Raw genomic sequence first — 22,733 nt, forward strand, 5'->3', positions numbered from 1 at the left:
AACTAAGCATAGATGTGGATTTTCTCCGTACTTGTAACGTATCAATTTCAATATTGGTTGGAGGAAAGCATGTCCTGAAAATATACGAGAGTTTATAGCACGTTACCATGAGAAAGTTATAATCCAATCAACAAAAGTTCAAAAAAAAAAAAAATTTTCTACATGACAGAACGGATCTGATAATAACAACGCAATAGCGAAATTATATGAATTCTTAAAGTGCGATACGACGTCACGACACAGCATGCGGATTGTCAATATTCGCGCGGAACGAACATAAATAAATCAAAGTTGAAGTGACACCACTATCGTGCCTAATCACAACTTCTCGTGGGTATCTAGAAATTGCACCTCTAATTCCTGCCCGACTAATCGGGCCGATTGGATTGAAAGCATGAATTTCATTTTTTTGTGCTTTTGATGGAAAACACAGTTTGGCCGCAACGGCAAAAAGAAAGGTTGACTTTTCGGACCACCGTGCAAAAATATCGTCCCACGAAGTTGAAACGGACGACATTGACCGATGAATCAATTGTGTCCCAAAATGATGTCTTTTCCGACGCGTAATGCACGGTTGAGCTTAATTAATGGGAGTGCTTATGATATAAACGAACGATGGAGACTAATATCCGAAAGATGCAATGTCTGCTCCTCTTATTTTCTAAGGTTTTTTTTTTTTGTAACCGAGGATCCGTCACCATTCCCCGGGGACGAGCCCGCACAGGTAATCGGAGCGCCTATACCTCGGGGGAGACTAACCCAGCAACCCACCGCCAGGGCCCCCCACTTAAATTACGGAACCGAGCGGGGATTCGATCCCAGAACCTCTCTGAGGGAAGGAAAGCGCCCACCAACTTGGCCATGCGCAGGTGGGTCTCTTATTTTCTAAGGTTAATGACATGAAAAACCCCAAACTTGTATATTTGTGACAAATTTACCCTCGGTTAGTTTTCGTTAAATTTTATGGTCAAATTACCGAGTTTGATGACACGTGACAATTAACGGGTGTACCAGTTTAGGGTTTTACCCCTCTGTTTGTCACAAATGTACCAATTTGTGATTTTTCGTGGTGTTAATCCAATTTAATGGAGAGTAAATTTATCACAAGTATACCAGTTTTGGGTTTTTTATGATCAAAAAATTAATTTTAGGTAAATTTATCACAGGTGTACCTGTTTAAGATTTTTCGTAGTCAAAAAATTGGTTTGTAGTAAATTTGTAACAAGGGTACCAATTTAGGGTTTTCCGTGGTCAAAAAAAAGTTTTTGGTAAATTTGTCACGGGTGTATTATATTTCGTGGTAAAAAAATTAGTTTTAAGTAAATTTGTCACAGATGTACCAGTTTGGGGTTTTTCGTGGTATTAACCTTGTTTTCTATATTTCTCGAGCCGGGAGATATGTGAACCGAGATCCGAATGCGTATTAGATACAAATTGTTCAATGGGAACAAGAATATTGAGTTTGATGACGGCTTTGAATTTTTTTGCTAGAAAGTAAATGACAAGAGGCGGGTCATCTCCATCCGCTGCCGTGTATTGAACTATAAAGATCATAATCGCAATTAATAGGTTCGCGATTGGAGTATTATAATCCGATTCGATTTAAAAACGTATGTCATGCATCAATCAGATGAATCTGTAAAGTTCCGGGTCACAAACGGATTTATCGATCCACCGTCAAATCTACCGATTCTATAGGAGCTTTTCAGTTCGTTGGATTCATGATTTATGACGTCTTACCTAACAAATAATTTGATTTTTATAGTATTTTATGATGTGTGTACATACCAAAATTTTTCAAAGTAATAGACCAAATTCATCATTTACAATCCAATTTTAAACGAAGAGGCACGTAAGCTTCTTGTCTTTGTATCTGAGTGGGATACGTGTACAGAAATATAATGTATTGTACTGTCTTATACATGAAAATCATCACATATAATTAACAATAATTTTTATGTTTGATCATGGATCTTACTGAAATTTTCTTATTTTGTAATACACTCTACATTAGTGTTTTGGCACATGCTGGGTGATTATCTCAACGAAGAAACTAAGCGTGATTGTCTAGCGAAGTGGAGAAACGTAGGTATTTTATTCAATTACTTAACATGAAGTAATTTGGAAAAAGTCCAAAAAGTGAGACCAATTTACTTCACATTGCCAATTACATTTAAATATGTAGGATGGAGGGAAAAGATAATTCTAGGAATTTTACTCGATCTTATGATTTGACTTACGATCCATAAGTATGAAATTTCAATTTACGATTCACGCCTATGATCATAATATCTAATGTACATCTTGAAAGTTTGGATCGAACGAACTAAAATCGGTCTTGCTGAGAAAATAACCTACGGTTTTAAAAAGGGAAAATTACTAAAAATACTAAATTTATTTTATTTTTGTTAATTCAGTCATAAACTTTTTAATCGTGCTAATTGAGTCCTAAACATATTCATGTTTTGCCAATTCAGACCATCTGGCCAATTTTGGCTAAAAATCGCGGACATGGACGCCGATCATCCTACGTGGCACAACCGACGCTGATATAGACAAATTTTAATAATATTTTAAATTTGGTATTAATTTTTATCTTTTCTTCTCATTTCCTTTTTCCTTTTTCCTTTTTTTTCTTCTTTTTCCTTTTCTCTTCTTTTCTGTTTTTTTCTTCTTTCTTTTTTCTTCCACCGGCCTCAGGCGAGGGACTCCCGAGCCTGGGCTGGGCGAAGGCCGCCCTCGCCGGCCCCTTATGAGGACGACCCTCGCCCGTTCCAACAAGGGCGTCCCTCGCCTGAGGCTGGCCTTCGATGAGGCTCGAGATGGCCGGCGGAGAGAAAAAGGGAAAAAGAAAAGAAGAGAAAAGGAAAAAAAAATGAAGAAGAAAAAGAGAAGAAAACAAAAAGGAAAAAAATCAATAAAAATATTCAAAAAATATTAAAATATCATTAAAAATAATAATTGTGAACGCCGGCCATGCCACGTGGACGCTTGGTGTCCATTTCAGCGACTTCCGGCCAAAATTGATCGGATGGACTAATTAACAAAACGTGAAAGGATTTAGTACTCAATCGATACAATTAAAAGATTTATAAGTAAATTGGCAAAAGTGCAATAAGTTTAGGACTTTTTGAATAATATTTTCAATTTTTTTTCAATTAAATAGAATTGATACTCGTGTTGTTTGTCACAATGTAAAATCATAATGCCAATAAATCGAATTTGACCGAAGAAATAAGCGAGAGATAAAAACCACAAAGATACGATGATGGCATAGGGAAAAAGAACTATTCTAATCCAAAGTTTTTGTTTATCTGTAGAGCCCCCAACTCTAACATTAATCTAGCTTAACTAGGAGAAAATCTTGAATGCCTAGAACTAACATCATCCTTGAAGGTTCCGTGAATCCTACCACGAGCGATTCTTCCAAAGAATTGCAACTAACATGTATACTTCAACCATTCTATCCCATCCCTCTCTTTTTTCTTTATCAAGAAGACAAAGAAGAGAAAAAAACAAAGAAAGAAAGAGCCAGTTACGTGAAGAGGGGGAGTTAAGATTTGATTTAGCCGCACAGCAAACGTCGGGTCCGAGGGATGAGACGTCGGGATATGAACAGAGACTGCAAACTTTAAAGCTTACCACAAAAGGGAAGGAGCTTCCCTGCGATCAGGCATGGGAGCCCCGAAGAAAGAGACCAGAAATGGGAATTCTAAACCTAGTACACGCAATCGAATCGAATCCCATCCCATCGAGTGGACTCCCCGTGAAATTAGGGGGAAAGGTCAGATCACACCGCTGCCCTCATATTCTTTCTCGTGTCTCCATTGCTTTATTTGGAAAAATGCTTGTGGAGAAAGCAAGAGTTCCCAGGCTAAAAATGTGTATGTTTAATGGACCTAAAAGCTACCATTACTGGGGCTGTTCGTATTTTGCCTTTTTTGGGGCGAGTTTCATTGTCTTTTGGCGTTTGCGGGGCGAGGCTCTGGTTCAGAACAGGCCCATCTTTCTGGGTAAAATTTGGTTGCCATCCAGATTCTACGGGTGCTCCGGTACCGTCACGCTGTCGTTCACCTCATCGATCTCGAAACACCATGTACCTACCGTTCGATGACTTAGTCCCGTGATGATCAAGTGAGATCCGGATGTTATTATGTTTTGTAATGACTCTGCTTCGTGTGGATCGGATACGAGTTTATATAAAGTTCACCGAAAGAAGCCGTTGTGCCGTGCGAGTCTGCGTGTTATATGGCTTGCTGTCCGTTTCTTCGCTAATAACCTGTTAGATGTCTGGACAAGTCTATCGGTCTATCATGGTCGCACCGAGTTTTGTTTAATCACCCATTTAGTTAAATCCCATCTAACACACTCTGCAAAAACTTAATCTTCGCAGAGTTTCGCAATCATGATATTCCCGGCATTGCTCCATCAGATACACATGATAAACATGTTGCTTGAGTACCGAGTAGAAATGCATAAAACCGATTAATCAAAGTTTATGAAACATGTTTTCTTTTAAACCTTAGTGCAGCATTCACATGTTTTCTAAGCAGTGAATAACTCCTGCTTTTTCTTATTACGTGCTTGTGTTCGTGTGTATGAAAGTGAAACGATTACCTCCTTTGCATTGGTTCATTATATCGAATTTTATACAGTGTTTTGTGTTGCCCCGCTAATCTTATGGAACTGATCAAACCAAATAGCTCATTCAAATGGAGAAAACAACTCCACAGATGAATTATGCTAGGAATAAGAAGAAAATGTACTAAAACCTTGTTTACCGTAGTTGGTATTAGAGCATAATGCACTTGTAAGATACGTCTCCACCTACAAATGAAAGAACTATTTTTCTTCAACCTTGAAATTTTATCGAAAATAACATATATTCTCATGTCCAATTCTAATCTCTAGTATCAAGAAAATAGGCAAGATTTGAGTTTAAATCTCCCCCATCCTACAATTTTTGGAAATCTCTTATTCGTTTCCTAAAATGATCATATCTTCAGATGTTTCCTGTTCAGTTATATTCTTAACCTTTATTTTTGTCTTTTTAATATGCATACATGCATGAACTCCTTTTCAAAAAATTCATTTAATGGATATTATTTTAGTATTTTAGCATTCATCGGTTAATGGAGACAAGGCTCCATCGGACTCTATATTAAGAGGCTAAACTCTCTCATATCTCCACTCGCAAACCGCGCACTCTCTCTCTCTCTCGCTCTGGCCTGTTCCTTGATCTTCCACTTTGTTGTTTTGGGGATCCCTTCAAGCTTTTCCACCGTGCTATTTTCCACTTGGGTGTGCCTGATCTCTTCCTTTTCCTTAGTGGTTGACATGGGATTTTTATACTAAGAAAACACACAGTAGCTCTCCCTCCCTCCCTCCCTCCCTCTCTCTCTCTCTCTCTCTATCTCGACAAGGGTTTCGGACCTTTTTCTTAATGCCCTTTGATTTCTTCGCTTTACCTTATCCTTTATCTCCATGGGATGCTAAAAGTTGGGTAAGTATAGATTCTAGGGTTAGGGTTTTTATCTCACCTGCATGTGGATTGGTGATGACAAATTGCCCCTATACGAAGAAGCCCAAGTCGTTGTTTGCCATTGCAGCATCATGAAGATTCACAAAAAAAACTTTCTTTTTTGAAGAGAGCGTCTTTTTTAATAATTACTGGTGGTTGAGTTTATGTGGTCCCTAATTCCACCTTAAAAGCGTCTCTCTTCAATATGATTTTATTATGGGAATCTTGATGATGCTGCAGTGGCAATAAATGGCTATTCACTCTCGAAAGCCAGAAGTCTGAGATCAAATTTATGAGGATGAAGGTAATTATGTTTTGTCAGTTAATCAAAAGCAAATCCTAATTTTTCAAGAACTCTCCAAAAAGAATAGGAATTTAAAAGATTGATGCTTGCTGTCTTTGTTGGTGGGTTTTGAGGATCTTTGTTCTGTTAACCCAACATGGAACAGAGTTTTGGTTCTAGAAAAGGAGATGACTTTACCTTGGTATATATTGTGTTAACTATCAGCATATGTTTCTGCTTTTTCGGTGATGTTAGTATTAGTAAGGATGGGACTGAGTGATGCTTCTGAATTTTTTTCCCGTACGGGAACGCACCTGATCTTTCACTAGCTATGTCTGTACTTCTGTACAAGAGTAGAACTTGGGTAACTCATGAGCATGATGTGATTGAAAGCTGTTTCTGCCTCATGTATATTGTTATTATACTGTGTCATTGTGGGTATGTTTTTTGAAGGAGTTTTTTTTGTGAGTCTCATTTACCCATATACTGTCTTCGTTTGGTTCCATAAGATTAGCCAGTTTGCTGGAGTAGTCATTAGATAGTAATATGCGTTGGGCCAAGATGTATAATACACACTTTAACTGGTGTTGAGAGTTGCTGACTTGCTTTTATGAGATATATATCATTTGCACCTTATTACGTATTCTCTGGAATAATCTGTGGTTTCTATATGGTTTACCTTGGCATGTCTTTTTTCTCTGGTTCACCTCATATCAGCTTTATTTAGGTATTAGCATCACTAAATGGTATCTTTCTCAAGAGCGGAGCCCAAGCCGCCGAGTTATTTTTCTTATGTCACCGGACTAACCTCACTGCTCGTGCTGATTGGTCACATCTTAACACAGAACGACAACATTTGGCCAAGAAGAGGTACAACGACAGATTTCAGGGAAGTTTTGATTTTGAACACCTGAAAAATGCCTATCCTCCTTTACATACTTATATAGTGGAAGGATGGTTCCTCTAAATTTATTGAGAGGATCATTACCCTAAGCTAGGAATCCATCTAGTGCTCTGTCTTCCTCGGTATGATGGGATCTGCAAGATGCACAAGTCAAATATAGGAAAGGACTACATGATTCCATCAGAGCAGTTCTTCTTTCCCAAATTTCCCCGTCTTTAGAAATCTGAGTATCTGGGTTTGTAGTGGTTCTATGGAGGATTGGATATCTGGCCTTGATTTCTACAAAGTGGATCTTTTTCATTCACATCTCCATAATCAATCCTTGAAGACCCCTTTCGTGACTTTTTTTTGCTGATTTCCTTTTGATCTGACCCCCTTATATACAGTGAGGCTAGGTTGTCAATACTTACTAATCTGTGACTATGAGGGGGAACAAAAGAGCAATCTGTCTTGTATAAAGAAAACTTACGTTAGAATCTATACAGAAAGACTTTTGTAGCAAGTTCGCAATTATTTGACACGCGAGACGTATTATTAATGGCTTGGAATCACCTCTTCCTTCATTTGGAGAGGGTGTGGGCGCTTGCACTCTTGCTCAGAATATCCACAGATATTGCCACTTCATCTGTCCCGACAATTATCCGCAGAGACTTGTCTAAGTCGCATAGTCTACCTTGTCCATTTGGAACCTCATCAAGATTCGCAAATGGAGGAGCATCCAATTTTAGGAAGGTCCCATGCCACCTACCGAGACCGGTGTAGTTATTCAGCGGCACCTATTAACATGACTACTCGTACAATGTAAAAGTTGTTGCATACCTTACAACCATGGAGTAACTTACAAATAGGCACATAACCAACTATGCAAAATGTTCATATCTTTTCTAGGGCTTTCCCAGGAGGTGGTGGTGGTGGTGGTGGTGATGATGGCTCTTGTGGTCCGGCCTTCGATTATAACGCGACAATTCCGTTGCAGGAGGCTACTCCAATTAACATTAATTAAGAAAACCTGAAAAGGAGCGGATTTTCTGGAAGAATATTGATACCCATTAGCCATCTGCACAGAATTATTCTCTCCCTTTTACCAGCTTCAAGTTTCAACAAATGCCCTCCTAATTAAAATGCAATTCTCTTCCTCTCCCTCCCCCTCTCCAAAAACACGTGGCTAGGGTTTCTGTGTGGAATCCGTTTGGCTCTCTCTTCTGTAGATGGGTACGTTATCTACAGTTCTTTCAAGCGGGAAGTCTGCGTTATGTATAGTATGATAGAGTCTGCAACAGTGAGGGAAGATGATTGGATTCTCTAAATCTGAGGGTGGCAGAGGCTTCATGCCGTACTGGTGAAACCCACCTGGATCATCAGTGTATGTCTGTACTTGGGTTAAAATATGTGTACCTTCAGAATATTATGACTGATATGAGAGAGAGAGAGAGACTGTGTGTGGGGCTTTTTTACTTCGCGGGGTTTTTCACATTACTCTTTTCTTTGCATTTTTCACTCCAAACATTTATGAAATATCGTTTTGCAGAGTTTTTTCTTTCCCTTCAGCTACCTTTGCTTTTGCTGTTCTTGGGTGTTCGTACGTGTATTCATAATCCTTAGTTGAGCTTTGGGTATCAGCAGAGCTCTTTTTCAGGTATAAGCTTGTTTTGCTGCTAATGTTAATTACTCAGATGAAAGTTCCAAGTTGATGAATAAAATCTTCAGCAACTAGTGTCGATCAATGTTAAAAGGAAGACATAAATATGATAAGTATCTACATTCTTAGATATAATTTCTACCCCCGACCAAAAAAAAAAAGATATAATTTCTACCATACATAGAGAACTAGGATTTTACTCAAGGCAGGTTGTGGGGGATACTAAACAGTAGACACATATGGATTCATGCTTTCTCTTTTTGCAAAAAGATGGAATCAAGAATTGTTCATGGCATCACATGATGGAAAAATTCATCAGGCAATATGTTCTTTTTCTGACAACAAGGTGTATGTGGGACGGGAGTACAATCATAAATAATTGAAATAGTCCGGCGCATAAAGACCAACACGCGCAATGTTTGATTTAACAGGTTTTACTCTTCTACAATAAACTGGATTTTTGTACACTCTCGTTGCTCATGTACATACTCGCCGTCTTGCATCAACATTGCCCTTGCTCTCTCAATTGGCAAGTTTACATCATACTCAACAATTCCGTCTAACAATCTTTCTCGAGCAAAGTTTAGTTTCGCAAAACACGTCGGCTTCGTCTAATTTAAATAATCTCTAGAAGAAAAGACGATGCGTTTCGCAGAAACCTGAAGCTATAAGTTGGTAAATAAGTGTGTGATTACACATTTTTCGTTTTGGTAGAGCATGATTTAACATCGATTTAACATTCAGGCTTACCTTCTTTCTGTTGATTTGTGTCTCCCGATTCTAGTTGAGATTGCAGGTGAAAATTTTGAACTATTGGGTCACCAAAATGATCAGCTTTTCTATCATATATATCATCACAAGGAATAGGAGTTTACACATGGTTTTATCCTATGTTTGTGCTCCTTTGATTAACGAGTTCTTTGGACCGAACAACAACAGCTGGAGAGATCGTGGGCTTTTGATAGTGCCACTGGACCGAGTGCTTCCATATAGGGAATGGGAGATAATTAGGGTTAAGTCCGGCTTTAGTTTCCTGAGTTCCAGAGCCTTGTGCGATTTTATCCTCTAGCTTTTATTTTTGCGTAGTCCTCTGTGACGTTAGCATCGTGTGCGGTATTAAATAGGCCACGTCATCAATTGATTTGACGGTTTAGAGGGGAAAATTGTCCAAAAGTCCTAAACCTATTTCACTTTGGCAAATTCAATCTTAAACCTTTCAATTTTGCCAACTGATAACTAAAAACTTTCACGTTTTGTCAATTGAGTCCATCCGGCCAATTTTAACAGGAAACTACGTGGACGCTGGTAATACCATGTAAGATGGTTGGTGCTGACGTAAATAATTTTTTATAATTTTTTTAAAATTAAAATTTTAAATTATTTTCTTTTCTTTTTTCTTTTTCTTTCTTTCTTTTCCCCTTTTCTCCTACCAAGTCCGGCGAGGGTCGCCGGCCGACCCTCTCCAACCACAAGTGAGGGTCAACGACCCTCGTGGCCACTAGGCCAAGGGCCATGAAGCCCTCGTTAGTCATGGGCGAGGGTCACGACTTTTGCCTAGTGGCCGGCCAACCCTCCCATGACCGGCGAGGGTTGGCCTGCCACCCTCGCCGGGCTTGGAAGAAAAAAAAAAGGAAATAAAAAATAAAAAAATCAGAAATTCTTTTATAAAAAAAAAATAATAAGTGTATACGTTAGCGCCGGCCATACCGCGTAGGACAGCCAACATTTACGTCAGCGATTTCCTTATAAAATTGGCAAGATGAATTCTTTTTTTTTTTTTGGTCAGAAGATGAATTCAATTAGCAAAATGTGAAAAGGTTTAGGATTCGATTGACAAAACAGAAATGTTTATGACTGAATTGACCAAAGTGCAATAGGTTTATGACTTTTTGGACAATTTTCCCCGGTTTAGTGAGAGCAGCCGTGAAAGTATTTGGCTGCACAAATTGAAAAAAGTTAGAGGATTTGACTGCCGAAAATAAAATATAGAGGAACCAAATAGCACAGGTCAAAAAAAGGATAATGACACAAACAGTCCTTAAATTTCGGCCAAATGTACAATATGATCCCTGAACTTTTACCTAATGTTTAATGTGGTCCCTGAACTTTTAATTTATTCGATGTGATCCTTGATCTTTTGGTACATGTTCAATTTAGTCACTGAACTATATGAAAATATTCAATATAGATCACATTGCATATTGGGTTAAAGTTCGACCACATTGAGCGAATTACAATTTCAAGGACCATATTGCACATTATGCCAACGATTTGTGTCATTTTCCCATCCAAAAACTAAGAGGACTTGCTCGAATAAAGCAGAAGATAGAGGACCGTTGCCCAGATGCTAAAACCTAGAGCAGGAATAAAAATCCGTACTGGGCCCAAAAATAATTGGAGGGAAAAAAAAAAGAGAGGAAAGCGATACAAAACGGGCCTTGGCGCTCATTCAATCTTTTGCCATCAAGTCGGAATTTTTATGCACGATCTTATCTATTTTGATCGTGTGTTCGGGGTCACGAGCTCGTTTCACGTGAAGAAGAGAGACCTTGGACAAAATTATTTTGGACTAAGCTTTCATAATATATCACCTGTAATAACTTCCTTGAGATTGGCGACGAGAAAATGAAATCAAAAAATACCAACTATATTGATTTGATTCGCCTATGAAAAAAGGTGAAAGAAAAAGAACATTACATAGGCATGAGCAAAATAGTCGATGGCTGCAGGCACACGTGGAGAGAGAGAGAGATTATGATAAATCTGTCACAGGTGTACAAGTACGGGGTTTTTTATGGTAAAAAAAATTAGTTTAGGGTAAATTTGTCACGGATGTATCAATTTGTGATTTTTTGTAATATTAACCAAAAAAAGAAAGAAACCCACGAGACGAGAGAATTACTTTTCTTCCGAAACTTCAATATTAAATCACGAATTCATCTGATAATTTGTTTTTTTAATTTCAAAACGATCGGCGACGGTTTGCGAATAAGTTCCGAAAGAATCAAAATGAGAATCGAGATCCGATTTGGGAATGCTGTGAGTATAATTAAATTAGGATGGGTCGGTGCAAAATTGGGTTGGGGGGGTGGGGCTGCTCGTTTTGTGCATGTTAGACAAGTGTGCCGATTGCTTTGGCTAGCGGGAATTGCGAACACGTGAAAGAGTGTGAGCACTGAGCAAAGCTTTCTTGATATTAGCCGAAAACATACTTGGATTGGACGACACGCTTCCGACGCCAGAGATGTTCATCTTTTGGATCGATGATAGAACGTGTGCGCGAGCGCAATCGATTGTCATCCATTCCCGTGCCAAGAACGACAACGTGAGTTTGATTACATCCACACGTTACTTCAAATCTCAAATCGAGGTGTACATGCCTCGATAAGTTAGTTTTGGAGGGTCCGCCAAATATCAAAAGAGATCCCAAATTCGAGCCCGCCATACATGTGTTTGTGAAATCTCAACGTTATACTCGAGAGTACGAGCAATCACGAGCCAACCGGATACAATAACGGTAGGTTTGGGAAGAACTTTGAACGGCGGTTTCTGCACTTCGAGTTCGCTAAAATCGTTTCGAAACTATACACGACGCTTAGATCTAAGCCTTTTTCAAAATCCGAGGCCTAGAGTTGTCTTCGCTCGCATCCCAATACCGCTTTGCAAAGTTTTTTTCCAAACTCGCCCTCACTGCTCCGTACCGCATCGGGATAACTTCTCTAATGCGAGGCTTCATTTCCCGTGATATCCTCACACTTGCATCTCGATATAGAGAGATAGGCTATGCACAATTCAACGATTGGATTGAATGCGACACATGAAGCCCGAAGTCATACCTGAATCAGGACAGGAAACGTTGCGCCATCAGCTGAGTACCTTCTTTTGGAAATATAGACGCACGAGGGCCTGATTGGATCCTCATAAACGGACGGTATCGAAGTCGTGTACTGGCCGGAAGCGTGAGACGCAGCATACTACCGGGGAAAAGTTAAGAGGTTTCGAAATTTCGTGGTGATGCTAGTTTCATAAAGCAAGGGAAACATCATACCGTGGTGATCGAATGAAGAGCAACCGAAGGGCTCGATCGATTAGAGGTTCTCGATTTAAAAAAAAAAACTTGTCTCGAGTCAAATCGTTTATTCTAGTGATAAGCTTTGCCGGCCAAACATTATTAGAACTCGACTAGCACACGAGGCAGTCCCTATCTTGTCTTGGATTTGGGAATGAAACGAGAAACCTCCACAAAAAAAAGAAGAAAACTCGACCACGACATGGTCCGCGAACAAAAGCCCACCTTAGGACAAAGCTCGATGCAAAGATGGATACGTCAATTCGAATAATTGGTGGGCTAATTAGGATTAAATTAGATAATCGAGACATCAGGCTAAATTTTATATTATCGGAAAAAGTCGATAAAAACGGGTCCACCTTGCGCACGCCCTCGCGCATCGTTTTTTAATTAAGCCCGCCCTACTAAAGTCCGTGACTAAGCCGGAATTAAATAACGGACTTAAGCTACGATCCAACAAACGGGCGGTTAGGAAAAATGCCAATCGCACGATCACATTTCTGGTGTTTTCGCGTATTAATCTATGCGTCCGGGTGCCTTTGTACACGTAAGGGTGACATTACTCGCCACCTAAACTTAACTGAAAAGATAATCATGTTTAGGAATAATGACGATATTATGCGATTGACTAGCTCAATGGGTCATTACTCTATGTACATACGTCAAGTTGACTTTCATTATCTCCTTTGCTTTAGCTCAGACTCGTATGATTGATCTAGCAATATTGGGCTCCATTTATTTATTTATTTATCCTTAATTACTATATTAATTTATGGTTTCATATTACTATTATGTCTCTTTTTTCAAATGCCATCTAATTTAAATAAAGCGATGATAATCGAAATACATAATTGCGTTGGAGAAAATTATGACACGTCTGGATGTCGACGGTTCATGCATTGAGCACCCGTGCTCATCAGATCTCTTTGAGAGTGGAATCGATTCGTGCTCCCTTTGAAGAGGACTCTAACGGACACCTTTCAATTTTACGTATGCATGCCATACAACCTACGGAAAATCTCGATATTCCGACGTGCTACGTCGGGCTGCATGATAGAATCTTTTAAAGAGCGAAGAAAAAACTCGAAGCGGAACCCATGTCCTCCGACTCTAACGTGAAAAATATAAGAATATTTTGTAATGTTATTTTTTTTCTCACCACCTGACGTATAACAGTTTTTGAGGGGTCAAAGCACCCGACACGAGTGTTGACTAATTTCAGGACCGCATTGAATTATAAGTTACATTAAGGGGAAATGAAATTCCGATGTAAGACAAAAAAAAATCCCGCTCCGAGAGGGACCTCGTGTCGGGAGGAGAAACCGACACGTATCGCTCATTGGCCAATTGGGGAGCGCCATTTCCTTTTCCCCTCTTCTCACTCTTTTCTTGGCTTGGCAAGTTTCCTATGTTTCTTCCTTGAAGCAACCATCCGACGTGTGATGCTCGAAGTCCCAATCCAATGTGAAATAGATGATAATAATAATAATAATCCTATCCACGTTACAACTGATCTTTACATTCGATAAAATTGAGTATTGTCCCACAATTGGACATTTGAATATATTCTTTGTATAATTTCCCACCAAAATGAAATCACGAAACTTGGCATACTATCCGAGCACTTGTTAGGCATAATTCGTGGGAAAAAAACTCATAAAAAACTCAAATTATATGCACTATGACACATTTATCTTAATTTTTTCTGTGAAATAAAAAAACTCCAATCTATACCCACCGTGATGCATTTACCCTAAAATTTTTCTCGTGACATCAAAGATCTCAAACTTATACCTACGTGTCACATTTACCCTCCATCAAGGCTCAGCCAGATGATTTTCCAGTTAAAACGATGTCATTTTTGTTTCACTTAAGCTATGTAGATGCCATTGTCAATACAGTTTGCCTTTCGCCATTCATGAAAATAGATTTTTAACGGTGCTCATTGGCAGAATATTGACACGGGGTAAATGTATCACACGAGTACAAGTATGTGGATTTTTGGTGTTACAAAAAAAAATATTTAGGGTAAATGTGTCATAATGAGCATAGTTTGGAGTTTTTGAAAGTTTTTTTCCTCGAATTTCGTGAAAAACGTTTTGATATTTAAAATATCAATTACTAATAACAAGAACACAATGCATTGGAGAAACTACAAAAATGTCCTTAGTTGATCGTTCGAATAATTTTTCTGTACATCATGAATGCACGATGAAGGTTTTGTCATTCAGATGTCCTTCGGACATTTGTCGAACATCGAGCTTTTTTTTCCCATGTTATTATCTATAGTGGCAACTTCGGAAATTCATGCATTTCGATTTCAAGGTAGCCTAGGGAGCCTCGAATTTTGATTTTTTCCACGATCATTATGGTTTTGAGAAAAAAAAAACACAAAAATATCAGGTGGGGCCCGACGAGGACGATGATCTCACCAAAACATTTCCCACTCCCGGCACCAGTTCCCCCTTCTCTGTTTCGTCGTCTTCCTCCCTCCATCGCTTCACTTCATAAATACTCTCTCTCTCTCTCTCAGTCACATCGTCGTCTTCCCTCAGCTGTAATCTCTCTCTCTCTCTGTGTGCGTCAGCGGTAACCCACCACGGCAGCGGAAACGGGAAAGAGACAACTTCATTCAACCAACCAAACCATAAAGAGCGGGCTTTGATTTCTCTCTTCCTTTCTTTCTTTCTTGGAGAAGACAAGATCTTCCGCATGGCTGGCAATCACGCGCCAGCGGTTTACTTCGACGACAAGTGGAAGCTGTCGCGGAAGGAAGCGGCGGCGCCGCCGTCGCGGTCGCGGCCGCCGTCGCCGGGGAGGTGCGCTTTCGCCAGGAGGTGCGCGAGGCTGGTGGGCGAGCAGAGGGCGCGGTTCTACATCATGAGGCGCTGCGTCACCATGCTCCTCTGCTGGCGCGACTACGGCGACTGATGGATTGGATTCGCGCTGCTGTGCTCTGCTCGTATCACATCATCGAACACGTTCGCGGGCGACGACTCCGATGATGATTCGTATCTGGGTTCGCGAAATCAGCCGGCCCCGATCATCGGTCTAACAAAAGGATGGATCTTTTTCTTCTTCTTCTTCTTCTTTGTAAGATCTTGCGCCTCTCTTTTTGTGCGATGGTTCTTGATTGGGTTTGACCTGAGAACAAGAAAAGCCCCCTGTTTTTAGGCTTTGGTTTTTGGGTGTTTCCGTAGTGGCGTCCGAGGAAGATGATAAAGAGGAAGATTTTGCGAAACGCATGCAAAGATTTCCCCCCCTCTTTTCTTGCTTTCATTTTGCTGATCCAGTTCAAATCTCGGATTGATGTTAGAGCTCTGTTGACTCTCGGTGAAGGGAAAGGAGAGGTGGATGTAAGTGGTACGTTACTGGGAAATAAACGAATTTAATTCCGTGTACATGATTCTTGGCTTCTTTCTTCTTCCTTCCATCAATGTTCTTGAGTTCAGTTCTTCTAGCTGAGGTCTGACTCTGAGCCTGAGCCCTGCTGTTCTCTCCCCTCCCAGCTGTAACTTTCTGAAGTCGAAGCAGAAACAGAGGAAGATGCATCGTTGGCATCAGTAATCTCTGCACCAACTAACGTAATCACATCACTTTGAACTTCGCGACACGACGTGTTGACTCATCTCGTTCTCGAGCTAAAATTCACAGCCAAAAATTCGCTGCCGGCCAAAAATTCGCTGCCGGCCGAATCCATAGCTCTCACCAGAGCTTCTCGCTCGTGTCTGCACCGAACCATCCAGTGCTACCGAATCTAGTGTGTCGAATTGAACCTTGATGCGAGGATCTGGTGCGCATGAGTGACAACAGGGCGAACGACGGGGTACTATGCTACTGCTAGGAATTCAATTAAAATAATACGAACGTGCCTCAGAATAGGGCAATGACAGCTTTAGTGCCTAGGGTTGCGAGAGTAGGTCATGGACGTCGTCGACTCGATTGATTGTGTTCGTGACTTGATTTCGAGGGGGTGGTGGGGGCCAAAAGGAAGAGGATGAATTGGAGCTAAGAAAAGGGTTGCATCGTGGATGACGCCACCTCCTATTGATGGGGGCGCCCTTTCCAATTTGATGCGCTTCGATTGAAATGTAAAGGAAGAAATCCCGTGGGGGTACAAAAGCCAAAATTGGAAAGACCCTTTTGTTTTGCAAGCTCTTTCTTGCGACTTTCAAGCCCTTCAAGGGGAAGGGATTCCAGCTTGACCGTTCCTGGACCACCTCCGATTCAACCTCGTGTCGTTGGCCAAAACCGATTGGAAGAATGGTTCTCGATCTCGAAGGGGGAAAGGAGGGCATTAGTTACTGCCGCATTTGTTTGGTGGCAACTGCTCGAGTGCTGTGCAGAGAGATGTTTCTAATGTTTTTTGGTGCTATCATTGTAATCTTTTTTCACCGATCTCGGCTTTGACTATTGTGGTTTTTTACTTTTCGATTCGACACGGTGAAAAGTCCTGACCATTAACTCGCCCGCCCCCCCTGCACGAAATGATGGTCGTCCAGAGCGAGAGATGACCGACCTGTTGATCTTGAGTTCACTTAATACATGACTTTTTCCGTCGATATTTTTTTTGTTAAAATCGGGAAAAAATAAAGAGAGAAAGATGTATAGTTTGTTTTGATTGTCACCTAAAATAAAACTTGTGGGATTCTCGATTATTGCGATATATATGATGTTCAATTTCCCCCCTTCGGTAGATCAGTCGTAGGTTAAACTTTTTGGTATAATTCATCAAGTCGGGTGGATAAATTTTTTGTCAGATTAGCCTCAATTCCCATCGTCTATGTCAATGCACTTCTTTTAAGGCCTCAAAATTGAATCCAAATAGCACTAGATCAGAACCAAAGTTGCAATTTCCATGTTCTCGAGCTTTAGTCACGGTCAAAGCAAAAACAGTACCTGAGCTTTCCTTGTCATTTTATCTTCTTTTCATGCGCATTTTCGGCAGCCTAATCAAAGGTTTATCGAGTTAATCATTGTTTTCCAAGTCGCCTACGAGATTAAGGACAAAGAACGAGAGACCTAAGGCGTAGTAGGCCCCCACGAAATCGCGAGAATGATTCATCTAATGATTGATCGGTCAAACCGATCGATCGGTGTGGATACATGGATTACTTGAAGATTTGGGTCCATTATTTTCCTAGATTGCAAATTAATGATTGCACTTGCACCTTGCTTTATAAAAAGCACCACTTTTTGCTAAGGATTAATTAGCTGGAAAATTATTCAAAAAGTTTTAAATTTATTATATTTTTTATCAATTTAGTCATGAACTTTTCACTTTTATTAATTGAGACCTAAATATTTTCATGTTTTGTCAATTGAGTCAAACCGATCAATTTTAACCGAAAACGCTGATGTGGACGCCAATAGTGCCATGTAAAACGGGCGGTGCCAATAATAAATCCTTATTCTCCATAGTGGTGATTAGTTATTCAAAGTGGTAGATTTTAATAAAGAAAATGGTCATGTCCAGGAAAAAAGTTAAAAGTTTCTCGATTTACAAGAGTAGGTTAAATTGAAAGTTTAGAGCACGACTCGTCTCTCCATGAACAAAGTGAGCGAATATATAAGGATTAATACCACGAAAAACTCAAAATCTATATACTTGTAATAAATTTATCCCAAACTAATTTTTTGATAACCAAAAATCCCAAACTTGTACACCCGTGACAAATTTACTCTCAATTAGTTTCCGTTAAATTTTACCATCAAATTTCTGATTTTGATGACATGTGACAGTTGACAGGTATACCGGTTTGGATTTTTACACTTCGTTTGTCACAGGTGTATCAAATTGTGATTTTTAGTGGTGTTAATCCAATTTAAAGGAAGTTAAATTTGTCACAAATGTACCAGTTTGGAGTTTTTGGTTGTCAAAAAATATGTTTAGGGTAAATTTGTCGTAAGTGTACCAGTTTGGGATTTTTTGTGGTCAAAAAATTAGTTTGGGATAAATTTGTCACAGATATACCAGTTTGGGGTTGTTCATGGTATTAACCCAATATATAATGAGTTTTCATTAGGTTCACTATCAGTGTACAAAAAATAATTTATTAATGACGTGAGGACGAATTCGGTTACAAAATTAACTCAAAAAGGACATATCCATTCGTTCGACGGTGAATATGTAAGCCTTTTGTTGCACTAGCAATGAACCTAACAATACTTTAGGGTCCGTTTGTTTCGAGGAAAACTCACATTTTGAAAAAAAATTTCCTAAAAAATGATTGCTCGCGCCGTTTATGAAAATGTACAAATGAAAAATATTTTCATTGTTCACAAAAATGTTTAGGCATAAATTGCTGTCTATAATGAAGAAATTTTTTGTTAGCTAATTATTTCGAGAGATGCAACCAATCGTGTGTTAGAATAATATTTTTCAAACCGTTTATTTTTTCGCGAAACAGACAAACGCCGATATGTGATTATGTTAAGATTGTTGGATTTGGGTGCTAAATCATGTCTTGATTTGGGCCGAAGATATGCCGCCGGATATACTCGGACCCGGCGGGCCTCCGGTGGCCCACGTGGCGTAAACCCGGAAGGAGCCCGCTTTTTATCTACAGTTTGCAGTGACAAAAGCAAGGGGAGAAGGAGAGAGACGAGAAGCCGCGCGGAAGCAGCAGCAGCAGCTTGTATGGCCGCCGGTCGCCGATCTGTGACGCAGCTCGATCAACTCCTCCACTCCCGCTCCTCCTTCGCCTTCGCCGACCGCTGTGGCTGATCTTGTCGATCCGGTCAGTTCTGAGCTCTCTCTGTGTGTCCTCGTCCGTGTTGAATCCTCGCATCGATTGTTTTCTTTCTTTTTCTTTGTTCTTTTTCTTCTTTGGCATTTCTTTTTTGGTGGATGTATGGATGTAGTGCGATGTTCGGATGCCGAGACGAATCTGTTGCCGGTTCACGAGAATCTCGGTGCTTGATCGTGGTTTAAGCCTCTGGGGGATGCTGTGTTGGGGTTGGTAACGGGGCGTGTGGAGGATGAAGATTACTGCTTGTCCCTTGGCTTTGATTATCAGAGGATGTGTTTGTCAGCTTCGTACGGTCACTGTTTGCGCATAGGGCTTAGTTGAATCGGTGTTCTTTTGTCTGGGAAGAGTATGGATTCTGTGGAATGGAGTGACGAATCTTTCGATTAGCAGCGATCTGAGTCCTAGACTTACTGAAAAGAGCAGCAATTAAGCTGTCCCGATCGTCACGGCTCTTGTTTCTGCTATGCGGAATAGTCGATATGGTAGGATTTGATTGCGTTTTTCCTTTTTTGTAGAAGGTTTGATACTTGATGCTCCGTTTGTTTTGCAGAAAATGACTGATTTGGATAAAATTTTCCTAAAAATGATCACTTGTATCGCCTAAAATTAGTTAATGAAAAATGTTATCATTAATGACAATAATTTATGTCTAACCATTTTCATAGATGATAAAAAAAAAATTCGTTTCTTTCATTTTCTAAGCGATTTAAGCGATCAATTTTAGGAAAATGTTTTCCAAATTAGTCATTTTCCGCAATACAAACGAAGCCTGAATGCACGAATTGAAAAGTTTAGCACTCGGGTATCATTCCTGCACGAGGCTTACGATTCAGAGTGAGCTTTTCGTCCTTTCTTTTTTTCAATCTTCGAAAGTGCATTTCACCATATATACATTGATTGCTAAGATTTGTGAAATATTAATTAGTTGAAGGTGAAGTGAACCAATGGACGTTCTTGATGACTTACTTGGGGATGCTCCTTGGAAGTTCGGACGAGCGGTTTTTGTGTAGTTCAACTTTTCAGTTATTTATCTTGTACCTAGAAATATAACCTTATCTCGGTTTTACTTGTAATTTTTTTAGGTTGTAAAGCATGTCGAGCACATCATCTCCTTCTTCTTCTTATTCTTCTTCTCGGATCGAGTATCGTGACCCAATAGAAGCCTTTTGGCATGCATCTGTAACTCAGTTACTCTTTCCATACAACCAGGCTTTTCATAAAAGTCATGGCTGAAGCAATCGATTTGACCGGTGATGGAGGGGTCCTGAAGACAATTGTGAGACGAGCAAAACCTGATGCAGTCTCTCCTTCAGAGACCATTCCTCTTGTTGATGGTATGCAGCTAATTGATTTGATTAAAACGACAGTCATGTGTGTGATAATCTTGTATGTGCATATGAGGACACAAGACCATGAATTTGATACCTTATTTAAGGCCTTTTTTGTCTTCCTACACAACTAATACTCCGCATATCATTTGGCGTTGGTATCAAGTAGTACTCCAGTCAAAATCCACCTTTTAGTTCTTCATATGTTACTGGAAATAGCACTTTCTTGAAAATGAAGCCCCACCGAATCAATGTATACAAAAAGTATTTATAGCAAAGTGCAACAGTTCCATTTGTAAAAGGAATAGGAAAAAAAGGTGCCTTTGATCTTCTGTTTCTATCAGTGGACATCCTTAAAGTTGATCTATACAAGAATAGACCTTCCGGATGAACCCTGGGCTCGGTGTTGTATACTGCTATTTTCTTTTCTTGTAGTAACAATACCTTATTGCAGTTAGCTGACAAACTAGTCGCAAAGTTTTATTCTTTTCTTACAGCGCCAGACCATACTACAGTTAGTTGTGATGCAGCCCTATTCTTTGTTCTCATTAGATGGTGGCAATCATCATAGAGCTTTTGAAATCATTGTCATACCGCCTTAGATTTCGTTTTAACAATTTACTAGTGATGAATGCTAGGCCTTGACCCTTAACAGTAAGGAAATTTATCTGCCCATCTTGTGATAGTGCTCCTAAAGTTGATTGCTGGACCAGAGAGCCGCATAATTACACCAAGTAAAATCAGGAAGAAGATAGGAACCTTTATTTCTTTCTTGATGCTATGCACAATTCAGCCACATAGCAGCTTACTTAAACTCATTGCCTTATTGTAAGCCTCTTAAGTAAGAAGTACAATGTTGGGGTTAGAGAGTGCATCTACATTGTTTGTAAAAGTTTGAAAAGTAAGAATGACAATCCTAATAGCTACATTTAGGTGGAAAGTTGCTCTTAAATGTCTGATTGTTTGTCTTTTTATTGAGCAGTTCGTTATGAAGGAGTTCTTGCTGAAACTGGTGAAGTCTTTGACTCAACACATGAAGACAATACTCTATTCTCCTTTGAGATCGGAAAAGGCTCAGTGATCAGTGCTTGGGACATTGCATTGAGAACTATGAAGGTAAAGGATTTATAACTTGTTGAATTCTGAAAGCGCGTATTGTGTCTCCATTGAATGCACTTCTTTCTTGATTTTGTTAGGTTGGGGAGGTTGCAAAAATCACATGTAAGCCAGAATATGCCTATGGCAGCGCGGGTTCTCCACCTGATATCCCACCAGAGTAATATCTGTGCTCTTCTAATTCTTTACCATTATATATAACCACTATATGACGACCCTACGTTTTGTTCGTCGAGAAGAGAGAAGCAGAATGTCAGTTGGGGTTTTGGGCTGGTGAAAGCTTGAAATTTCTAGATGCTTTTAACAAGCTGTCCTGACTATTTATGAATATGGCATGTTCATGCATCATCATGAAAGCTTACTTGTGAAGTTCCTGAAAAAACTCTTTATTTTTATGGAAGAAATAGTTTGATGTGTTTATCACTTGCTTATGCAGTGCAACCCTTATTTTTGAGGTGGAGTTAGTTGCATGCAAGCCGTGCAAGGGCTTTACAGTGACCAGTGTCACCGAAGACAAGGCTAGGCTTGAGTAAGTCATCTGGGAAATGTTCTGCGACGTATTTAAGGAAATGTGGAGTTTATGAATTTTTTATTATCATCGCTGGTAGTACGTCAGAAAAGAAAATTTTGATGGTTTTTCATTGTTGGAATCCTCAATAGGGAGCTGAAGAAGCAAAGGGAGATGGCTGCCGCAACCAAGGAGGAAGAGAAGAAGAGGAGGGAAGAAGCTAAAGCTGCGGCCGCTGCTCGTGTTCAGGCCAAACTGGATGCGAAGAAAGGTCATGGGAAGGGAAAGGGAAAAGCAAAATGAACAGCCTTATAAGGAATTCTCAAGTAGATAATAACTCAGTTTTGCTTCATGCTTCCCTTAAACTTGGCTAGGATATTAACCCTGAGTTTTGTGGAATACAAGTTAAGCTCATACTTTCCACTTGACGTTGTGCTTGATTTTTATTGTATAAGCATTCTATATAATGTTTGTCGGCTTCGTTTTGAGGGAGCAAAACTGACCGTAAAGGAAAAAGTATGTACTACATGAAGTATGGTATTTTGATTACGGTGGCTTTCGAGTTTCGAGTATGTCCCCATGTCTTGTACAGAGAAACTGCAAATAATATTGC

At 39.8% G+C, this 22,733-nt stretch overlaps 1 protein-coding gene and 1 long non-coding RNA gene across 2 annotated transcripts; both read left to right on the forward strand.

The window, feature by feature from the left end:
- Positions 1-5,140: 5,140 nt before the first annotated feature.
- Positions 5,141-7,210, forward strand: LOC115673008 (uncharacterized). Its single transcript, XR_004004778.2, has 2 exons — positions 5,141-5,825; positions 6,522-7,210. It is a non-coding gene; the product is annotated as an uncharacterized LOC115673008 (long non-coding RNA).
- An 11,784-nt stretch (positions 7,211-18,994) lies between these two features.
- On the forward strand, positions 18,995-22,669 carry LOC115673133 (peptidyl-prolyl cis-trans isomerase FKBP20-1). The gene is made up of 6 exons (XM_030595217.2): positions 18,995-19,156; positions 20,378-20,502; positions 21,479-21,612; positions 21,693-21,772; positions 22,049-22,141; positions 22,273-22,669. The coding sequence occupies exons 2-6, from the start codon at positions 20,394-20,396 to the stop codon at positions 22,421-22,423; spliced, it is 567 nt and encodes a 188-aa protein (XP_030451077.1). The 5' UTR covers positions 18,995-19,156; positions 20,378-20,393; the 3' UTR covers positions 22,424-22,669.
- Positions 22,670-22,733: the final 64 nt, after the last annotated feature.

The sequence above is a fragment of the Syzygium oleosum genome, unplaced genomic scaffold, assembly GCF_021117445.2.
Source record: "Syzygium oleosum isolate NSW1041296 unplaced genomic scaffold, Sole_v2.1 Sole_v2.02, whole genome shotgun sequence".
NCBI classification, from domain to species: domain Eukaryota; kingdom Viridiplantae; phylum Streptophyta; class Magnoliopsida; order Myrtales; family Myrtaceae; genus Syzygium; species Syzygium oleosum.